Here is a 10,759-nt window from a genome sequence, read left to right on the forward strand (position 1 = left end):
AATAAGTTATCGTACTAACTTCGCGATTCGACAAAAGGGTGCGATCACAGTAAGGTATCGCACCAACAAAACATTCGATGATCAAGGCTAAGATGTTATCGCGGCCGTATACTAGATGTCTAAGGCACCTTCCCCATAGAGGTATACGGTATACTACACTATACGCGAACAATGGCTTCACAAAGGGTGCATGACCATGAAACTATTGTTCGCGTATAGTATAGTATAGGGTATAGCTCTATGGAATAGGTGCCTTAGCACCTATTCCATAGAACCACACGGTATACGATACCGTGTAGTTTTATGGAATAGGTGCCTAAATACCGTGTGGTTCTATGGAATAGGTGCCTAAGGCACCTATTCCATAGAACAGGCACTTATTCCATAGAACCACACGGTATATGATATACGCTACACGACACGGGGTATTCGCGTATATTAAATAACCGCCAAGGCTTTTTGACAATAGCTGTCTCCATTTGTCTACACGCGTACCCATCCGTGTCTGTATACTCTATACTAGTATACCGCTTTACCGACTTGTTCGTTCTTTTGGACGTGTCCTGCCATCGTGTACACTGGAACTCTGCTTCGAAGGTGTGTATTTGTGTATTCCTTTGGCATTTTCTCATTGAAACTGTTGTCTGCACTTCCTGTTATGAATAATTAGTTACAATAAGAAGGAGAGTTCATTATTTAAGGGGTAGGCAAGCACACTTTGAGGGATATTTTCTGTTGAAACTTCAGGTCTGAGATGTATCCCGCAAGATTATTCTTCCCTTTCTACTTGAGAATGGGCAACTTTCTACGCATCATAGGTTTTTGCTTCCATCACAAGGACCTTTGATTACGATGTAAATAATGAATGATAAAAACAAAAGGCAAATCTATTCTTATTCGTCATTATAATTATCACTACTAATCTGCGTACAATCATTTCATATTTGATTTGTAGCTCACAACGATGCCAATGACCGAAGATGAGTACAAATACAGTTTATGTGAACTGGTCCATCAGAAGCCCTTACTTTGGGATCCACAAAACACAGACTACAAAAATAAAGATCAGAGGGCACAAGTCTGGAAGGAGATAGACAAAATGTTGCTGCCTTTCAAAAAAGGTAGGCAATTATGTTCTAATCTGATTCAGAGTCATCCATATTTAAAGGAATGACATTTCTGAACACATGTTCCTGTTGCCATGTTACGCTTCCTTGTGGATCGGAGAAGAAATTGCACATGGCGTCGCGTACGGCTGCAGCATCCTGACGGACCCTTGCAGCAGGCAGTTTGCGAATGCGAATCATTCCTGGACCTGTTCCTGGTTTGAATTTATCATATTTCACCTTATTTTCTCTGTCTGCCATATGTCCATCTCTCTTTCGTACGAAATTGTGCAGTACCGTTGCAGCATTAGTCACAACTATTGCTCTGTCAGGTTGGAGGCGTATTGGGCGCTGAAAAATCTCAAACTTCTTCGCCAAAATCCCAAAAGCACATTCGACTGAACGTCTGGCTCTTGAGTGCCTGTAATTATAGATTCGCCTTTCCTGATTGAGGGTTCTTGCAGCATAGGGTCTCATCAAATTGCATTTCAGAGGGAAAGCCTCGTCACCCACAACAACATATGGAATGTCTTGATCGCTTGCATCGACACTGAAGTAGTCTGTGGGAATATTCAATTTCTTTTGGTCCAAGAGCTGCGACATTACTGAATTTTTAAAAACGCCTGCATCAGAAATCCGTCCGTACTGCCCACAATCAACGAGCGTGAAACAGGAGTCCGCATCACATAGTGCCAACAGTACAATACTGGGGAAACCTTTGTAGTTATAGTACATGGAGCCACTATTTGCTGGGTTTATAAGCGCAATATGTTTACCATCAAGAGCTCCAATGGTGAACGGATAGTCCCAAAGATTCCCATAACGTTCTGCTAGTCGTATCCAGTCCTCTTCGGTTGGTTTGGGCATCTCAAGAGGCTGCAGTACCTGCCATATCGCTTCACATGTTTCAGACACATGTCTTGCAATCGTTGTCTTGGACATATGAAAAGGAGCTGACATGGAAATGAATGAGGATCCAGTTGCAAGATGCCTGAAAATATAGAAGTTGGACAAATCTTATATGTTTCTGTAAAATTTTCACAATTCTGTCATTTCAGGTGTTTGCGCAAAAGACGTCTGGGAAAAGCTCAATAAAGCCTACAACAGCGCAAACAACCGCCGCAAGACCAGAGTATCTGGCATTGGAACATGTGACATTTCGAGGTGGAAGTTTGGAAAGGCAATGGACTTCGTGTCCAAGGTGAAAACAAAGCGAATTACCACATGCAATGTTGATAGTGGTGAGATCTATGATGATCAGCTTTCGACAGATAGCGACGAAGGATCAATTCTCAAAGAAGCAGTGAAGGAAGCTGGGATATTCAACCAGCAAGAGAGCGACAATGGTGGTGATGATTTTGCCATTAGCGAATCGACCCAGAAGAAGCCAAAGGAAGTTATAACAAGTTTACCGAAATCAAAGTATGCAGTCAAGAATCAAAAGAGAAAGGCCTCTCAAGAAAAGGATGAATATGACTATGGTTTGGAAAAAGCTATTCAAAAGAGAATCGAGGAAAATAAGGAATCGGTGCGACTGAAATTTTTTAATTCAATTATGCCGAAAGTGGATTCAATGAATGATGATACCTTTCTTGACTTTCAAATAGATGTGCTTAACCTACTGAAGAGTAAATCAATAGCCAGAGATTCTGGACCAAATATTGATACCACCTCTCAATCAGCCGAGACATGGCCAATTAGTGGTGCACCAAGTGCTTCCCAGGGATTACAACCGCTCCGTACATCTGCGGCAGCAGGAAATGCATTCTCTTCTTCATACCCCTCTCCCATCTCGCATCCATATTTCCAGTTACCAAAGTTTTCATAATATATTGAAATATTTGTAATTGGAAATTTGATGGAATGAATAAATCAAATTTGTCAAAATCATTGTTCTTTTTAATGTTTGCTCACCTCAAAGTTAACAGCAGTTTCTCCTCGGCAGATATCGGAGTCCTATAGTTGCATCCAACGGGTGCTATATGTGGCTGTAGCAGACCCTTTAATTCATGGAATGTTCCATACGACATCCTGGTGTAGTTGAAGAACACCTCGGGATCAGGATTGTCCAATAAGTTTCTGAAAGTGGTGTGGTACTCCCCCAATGTTTCTAGGAGGAGAAAATGCTGTCTGCACCACATGGTACATTTTCTCTTGACCACCTTTTGCTGTTTTCGCTTCTTTTTGGCCAGCAGAAACAGCCCGATTGTTTCTTCCTCGGAGGAATCCATGTTTCTTCCAACCGCGCAAATTGAAACGTGGCAAATGAAGGAGACACGAGAATACCCTATGTAACTCGACGTATAGGTATACCGAATACCTATACGTGCCGTGTAGCGTATATCGTATACAAGTTCCATCCCATTCTGCTGTTGTTAAACGTTATGCACTGGTAAGATGTTAGCATTGTTAAATCTGATCTGCGCGTCTATAAGGCACCTATTCCATAGAGCTATACCCTATACTATACTATACGCGAACAATAGTTTCATGGTCATGCACCCTTTGTGAAGCCATTGTTCGCGTATAGTGTAGTGTAGGGTATAGCTCTATAGAGAAGGTGCCTGAGGCACCTATTCCATAGAGGTATACCCTATACTATACTATACGCGAACAATAGTTTCATGGTCATGCACCCTTTGTGAAGCCATTGTTCGCGTATAGTGTAGTATACCGTATACCTTGTTCGCGTATAGTATAGTATAGGGTATACCTCTATGGAATAGGTGCCTAAGGCACCTATTCCATAGAGGTATACGGTATACTACACTATACGCGAACAATGGCTTCACAAAGGGTGCATGACCATGAAACTATTGTTCGCGTATAGTATAGTATAGGGTATAGCTCTATGGAATAGGTGCCTAAGGCACCTTCTCCATAGAGCTATACCCTATACTACACTATACGCGAACAATGGCTTCACAAAGGGTGCATAACCATGAAACTATTGTTCGCGTATAGTATAGTATAGGGTATAGCTCTATGGAATAGGTGCCTTATAGACGCGCAGATCAGCGTTAACAATGCTAACATCTTACCAGTGCATAACGTTTAACAACAGCAGAATGGGGTGGAACTTGTCTCTTATAGCTTCACATTGCAATTCTTCTTAAACTTAAAGGGGAGGCCCTCCAGACTCCCGTAATAAAAAACATGCTTTTAACCATGATTTTATGTACCTTTTACTTGCAGGTTGAGAGAGTACAGAGAACATGGAAAGAAAAATTGAAATTTGACATAACTGAATTCGTGGAACAAGGCAATGTGCACAACTGGGTTGAAGGTTTGCCACTGTACTCAAGATTGTACAACAACTCCCCTCACGAAGCATTTGACAGTAAGTTATTAATCATGGACGACATCAACACTTGTGCAGGCCACTGAAATGTTGGATAATAACGGGTTCTGACTGATTTTGGGGACTTAAATATCCTGGTACACCATTCGTATCAGGGGCGAGGATGGGGAGAAGAAACTGCAGATTTTTTTGCCGTAGATTTTAATCATGATCATAGTTACCCCCTCCACTTGGTAGATGGCTGCTTTCGCTTCGAAAAAACTTTTTCCAATTTTTATTGTCAGGCAAAACCCTTTGACCTCACTTGGGATACATTTATCTCTCAAAAAGTCGTCTTTTCATGAGGGCAGTGGAAGGGGCGACATTGACGTAGGAGTCCCATGGCCCCTCACATGGACCCTAAAGCTCCGGCACACAACTTTTTTGACGGACAGGTACATGTCCTTAATTCTGACCATTTTTCCTTTAGATAAACTTTGTTCATTTGAAGTATACTATGCACGACATCCATGGTTGCCGGGGAAGAAGGCAGAGCAAGTCGACAGTACGTCAGAAGCGGAAGAAGACAATGCCGGGATATCTAGTGAAGAGGGGTCGGATGACGAAGGAACAGAGGTAATGCTTTCAGTGTCCACAGCATGTAAATTGATATAATAGTTCTTGCTATCGCATCACAGTCAAATGTCTAGTCCCCCCCCCCCCCATTGAACATGAATCACAATGTTTTATGCTGATATGAATGGTATCCAAAGAGTGGTCATCGAGCACTTGCCACCGATTGGTATTTTAGGCCTACTGGTTCTACTAAGTAATTTCTAATAAACTAATTTCAAATTAACTTTTTTTCAGATAACTTCACAGTTTGATGTAAACCTTGCCAAGGAAGACATGCGTTCATTTCAAGAGGCTGCAGATGTTGTGAGAGGTAGGGCGCGGGCGTCCTCGACGAAATTTGCCGACAAAATGGTCAAGAAACGTCTTGGAAAAGATCCACCTAGCTCCTACGAGGTAGGCGAGAAGGTGTATGTCCGGGTACAGGGAAAGGACAAACGCCTAAAAAGGGGAGGAAAGTCCGTGAAGGCACGACTGGCGGTTGAAGGAACTGTGACCAAAACAAACAAACCAATATATCGGTACAAAGTTGCATACAAGTTGGATGGGGTAGAGAGTGAGGAATGGTTCTCCGTAAGTGATGTGACATCTTTAACACGAGCCGAGGAAGAAAGCCGCCGCAAGCGAATCACACTAAACAAAAAGTCGAAAGATGACATCCCTTTTTCAGAGGAGTATTTGAATGTCGCCGATCGGTTCAATTCCTTTGAAGCAATAATTAACTTCATGGAGTTGCAGCAGGCCAAGGAAAAATCACGACTGGAATTTGAATCTATGTCCCGACTGCAAGAACATTTTCAGGAAAACTTAATCACTCTGGGATACCAAGTGAGGAATGAAATCGAGGGGGATGGTAATTGCATGTTTAATGCATTATGCGATCAACTTGAACGCATTGGTGTCACTGACTTTAACCCGAGGAGTTTGCGCTTAAATGTAGTGGAATATATCTCCGCCGCAACCCTCTCATGGATGATCAAACCAGGTTGTTCTCGTTTGTAGACGGAGACGCCACCTGGGAGGACTACCTCCGAAGAATGAGCCGCCAAGGAACATGGGGTGATCATTTAACATTACGCGCGGCATCAGAAATGCTGCGTATGGAAGTTTTGTGGTTTCTAGCAATTCTGATGCCCCGATAATAATCAGACCCAGTACTGAAACTGGAACCCAAAGGCTGCTACTCGGACATCTGTTTGAGCATCATTACACGAGTCTGACCCCAGAAAGTGAAGCCGCACCATCTACAGAAGACCCCATGACACCTACGGTTTCATTGGGCAAGCCACATGCCGGCCCAACGAATTTGTCAGACACCCTGCCACTAGAGATTGATACTGAGATGACTGTGGACATTGATCAGGCCTTGCTTGGGGAAACAGACGATTCTCTGGAGCAAATGGCGTATGAAAGCACGAGTGAATATCAGGCTCAAATTGGTGAACAAATGAACACTGGTGAGGGCGAGGTCCTCTTGGGCATTTCCAATAAAACACGACTCTGGGTAAGATCTGAGGAAAGAAACGGACGTTCAATTCGCACAGTGCCTGGACATTTTCTCATTTCAGTCGAGGACTTTGACAGTGTTGATGCATTCTGTGACAGTATGACCCAAGAAGATCGTCGCAAGAGATTTAAAGACCGGCTTCTTTCGACCTGGTTATTAAAGAGCAGCAGCAACGACACCAACTACTTAGATGAGGGAGAGTTCATTGTTTTGGACGTATCCTCAGCCAAACACTTTGACATGTGGAAGGCTACTTTGGCCAAACGTTTTGCTGACAGAATTCTATAGATTGGCTTCCCAATTCTTTATATTTATGGGCCCCAGACCCAGTCTGGGGACCATATTGATATTGCTGGAAGTTCTACATTCTTCTATCTGTTCACCCACAAACATTATTGTGAGTGTTCTCTAAAACACCTAAATAAACCAAAAATCTTTCTTCCGTATACCACCAAACATAACCCCAACCATTCAACGTCACTAAAGACTTTTCGAAATTTGGGTTCATTTTGATGCTTTTGAAGCGTTTTTATGCGCCGATTTTCTGTTTTGCTTTCAAATCTCCGGCACGATTCTGTTAATCACACGTACATTAGCATAAGCTCCGCCCCGTAATGGTGACGTCATATCCTCATGCATCATGGCGGCGGTATCTCTTTGCCGAAGTGGGGGATCCCCAGAAGCGGCGAGCTGTCGAGTATTTTGAGCAAAGAACGACGGTTGAATGTAGGAATAAAATAAAGGAATAGCCTTAAATGCTTATCGATGATCCATCCTGCCCATCTGAAAAGGTTAGGGTGTTGTTTAAATGTTATTGAGCGTGTGATTTTGAGAAAGCGCGAGCGTGTTTGTCCGGAAATAGATCATCCGCGAAACGGAATAGACTTCAATTCTCCATACGTGTACTGTGTGGGCCCGTGGGGCTATCAAATTTGCTGACAAGCAAATTTCAAATTTCTAGTAATCTCTTGTATCTTAGTTATTCATATTCTATCAAAAGTATAAAAAAGGATTTAATTGAATTGTCATCTCAAAACAAAACGTAGTACAGTAGACCTCACCTTAGTCGAACCTATTGGGACCATAGATTTTTCTTCGACTTACACAAAGTCTACTTAGGTGATGATTATTCAAAAGAAAAGCATGAAATTTGCTTCAACTTAATCCGATCTCGGCATATGCAAGTTCAACTTTGGCAAGGTTGACTGTATCTTCAATTTTCATGACACGGCATACCTTTTCAAATGACAACTCAATTATTCCTAAATGGACCAAAGCAGCTGTGCCTGCCATAAAAACCACCACCACTAGCCAATTCTGAGGAAAACTAGATGCTGCTACTATGTTAGTCCTATGGACAACTCCAAAATACAGAAGTACTTGATTTAATCCCACAAAGCAACTACCTTCTTTGCTCTTCTACCCAGGTGCCTCCCTACCTCACAACTTCCATTGTACATCTTCACACCTCCCTCAACCCTAATTAGTGGGGACCATTCAATTTGATGCCAAGCAAATTCATAGTTCTAGTTTATATAGATTTTTCATCATATTCTCCCTGTGTACGCACGGCTGCGGGGCTTACTGGACTTTGCGCAATATTTCGCCAAAAAAGTATTTTACGCAACTAGGTGACTTTTCCTATTCATAATAACTCACACAACGTAGTGAGTGTAATGGTTACGTATGTATATAAAGTGTAAACAAAATTCATATATCCATCATGTCCATCGAATCTGAAAAAATTTGTGCAGACCCATGACAATTCTGGTTCCGGTACAGTTTGTCGCATTCCATACGGGCCGAGCTGGCCGATCCTGCTTTCACGACGCACCGCAACCACAGTTACCATGATTCCCATTGTTTCCTTCCTCGTGACGCAATTATTTCATGACGTCATGAGCCATTGACCATTCACGCAAGTAGATTTATTCACACCGCCGCCACTGTCCTGAAGTGCGGGTGTGGGACATCATGTATCTAAAAATCGTCTGCTAGAACATACAGGACAACAACGTCGGCGGAGACAGTTGTGACATTTCATTGCAGACGAAGTAAACGTCCTCTTCTTCTCGATTTACGTACTTTACTTCAAAAAGTCAGTTTTAACACTACTGCACAAATATAGAGTGGTCTTAAAGTTCCATTTGGATAGAGATTTGACGGACTGATTTGGAAATTCATTCCAACCATGCAACTGTTTCAGAAATGAGAAAAAGCTCCAGGGTGTCATGACATGCATGATGTGTCTTGCCTCTGCATTTTTGTACTCAGACATGTCAGAGGGCTTTCAACTTTCATATCATTGAAGAAATAATTCATTCCAATCTACAAGTATATCAATCACATCATTTGTTTAAAAATCGTCTGCTAGGACATACAGGACAACGTCGGTGGAGACAGTTGTGACATTTCAATTTTCATTGCATAGAGATTTGACGGACTGATTTGGAAATTCATTCCAGCCATGCAACTGTTTCAGAAATGAGAAAAAGCTCCTGGGTGTCATGACATGCATTCAATTATTAACTCACCACAAAGAGCTGCTTCTGTCAGCAGATATGAGACAGCTACCGGGGCGGGGACTATTTCTTTATGGGGCCTTATTGTTCAGCGTCTCCAAGGAATTCTATTTTTAGAGTCCAATGGGGGGGGGGCCTTCCCCCCAATGTACTGACTAAAACTGTCACTTTCAGAGAACGGGGGAGGGGGTTTGGGGGACTCATCCCCCAATGTACTGGCTATATATGTCAGAAGGACGGGGGTTTGGGGGGCTCCCCCATGTCAAACAGTTGTGTGAGTTCACTAGAGATTGCTCTTTACATATTACACAGCCTGTCCATCCTAGATCGTGGTTACATGGGGAGTAATCGTTGTAAAATTAGGCCAAACGCAAAGACAGTTAACCCGGGTACCACTATGTTTACGATGCGAACAAGCCGTGTAAGTCATTATCAGCATTTTTTCATTGAACATTTGCGGGTACAGCGTCACAGGGAGCAGCATTGAACGGTGAACAGGTTCACATCATATTCAGACAACGGCTTGTAACGGCCATACAGGAAACGATTCGTATCAAAAACCGATGATCACAACTATTCTCCTTGAACAGTAGCGCTAGACGCAAGGGCCCAACGCGCCGCGTAGTGGCAAAAAAGCGAAGCTGGCGAAACATTTATAACGGGTCACCGTCACTTATTATTGGACTTATAGCGCATTTACGGGGTTGCAACTATTTTGCTTTATAGTGTCACCAGGAAAGAAAAGCATGCGACCTAACGCCGATCTATTTGTATAAAGTGATAATTGGAAGGTATATAGTAGGAAATATCAATAAAATAATCATTCCATGTCGTCTTTTGAGGGCATTTTTGATTGTAAAAAATATATGTGTACGTCACCGTAGTCTCTGCAATGATAATTTTATCAGAGCAGTCTCGCGCAAGTAGAAGTTCTTTACCTATTAGTTCTTCACTTGTTAGTCTCAACGTCTGGCGCAAAGCCAGACGTTTTCCATTACGATTTCACTACGATGTTTGACAAGAAGGAGCAGTGCACGAGATATGCTAATGAGCAGACTTCCCTCGCTTGAGTTTCTGAAGAATGTTCCATATCGCGCTTAGCTCATCACTACTGATTATGACAGGCGTGCAACGGTAGGTATCTGCTCCCCAACTTCCACCCTAATACGGTACAATAAGTTACCATTTGATGGGAATGGGACAATGCCCTCACTGTGTATGGAGTCATAGGGATAAGAAGACATTATTCATTAGTGTTGGTACAATTGTTTTTGCCCAAAAAGCATGCGCAATCAAAAAACAAAATATGCAAGGTATCACGTACATGACCATGACGACGTGCAGAAAGTGCACTGGCCAGTGCATACCCTATGGCTATGTACTAGTAAACATGGTAAACATGAACAACATCATTATTCATGGGCAGTTCATTTTACTCCGAGCTTTTCCTGAAACATATAGCCATGATGATTAGGCCTACCATGTACCATGACCAATAACAGCACTAGATCATGTAGATGTCAACAAGTTCACATGAACCGTATAATCCCGCATGGCGCATGTGGGGCATGCGTCTAAACCAAAGCCCCAAAATCACTTGTTTTGGTCTATTTCACTTGTGTTTCCCCCCGTCTCCCAGTCCATAATACATTTACAGTTTACAATCCCCGATCATGGCCCAACAAAAGGTCATCGGTTGACTAAAGGAACA

The 10,759-nt window shown here is 42.5% G+C and overlaps 1 protein-coding gene across 1 annotated transcript; it reads left to right on the top strand.

Moving 5' to 3' along the window:
* Positions 1-550: 550 nt before the first annotated feature.
* On the top strand, positions 551-2,993 carry LOC135483692 (uncharacterized). Its single transcript, XM_064764687.1, has 3 exons — positions 551-597; positions 956-1,121; positions 2,165-2,993. The coding sequence occupies exons 2-3, from the start codon at positions 965-967 to the stop codon at positions 2,932-2,934; spliced, it is 927 nt and encodes a 308-aa protein (XP_064620757.1). The 5' UTR covers positions 551-597; positions 956-964; the 3' UTR covers positions 2,935-2,993.
* The last annotated feature ends 7,766 nt before the right edge of the window (positions 2,994-10,759 follow it).

The sequence above is a fragment of the Lineus longissimus genome, chromosome 2 (assembly GCF_910592395.1).
Source record: "Lineus longissimus chromosome 2, tnLinLong1.2, whole genome shotgun sequence".
NCBI classification, from domain to species: domain Eukaryota; kingdom Metazoa; phylum Nemertea; class Pilidiophora; order Heteronemertea; family Lineidae; genus Lineus; species Lineus longissimus.

Excerpts from the sequence above, each read along its gene's own strand:
- LOC135483692 (XM_064764687.1), top strand. The coding sequence starts at position 965 with ATGCCAATGACCGAAGATGAGTACAAATACAGTTTATGTGAACTGGTC. Across the intron at positions 1,122-2,164 it reads GTTGCTGCCTTTCAAAAAAG|GTGTTTGCGCAAAAGACGTC; the intron begins GTAGGCAATTAT and ends CTGTCATTTCAG.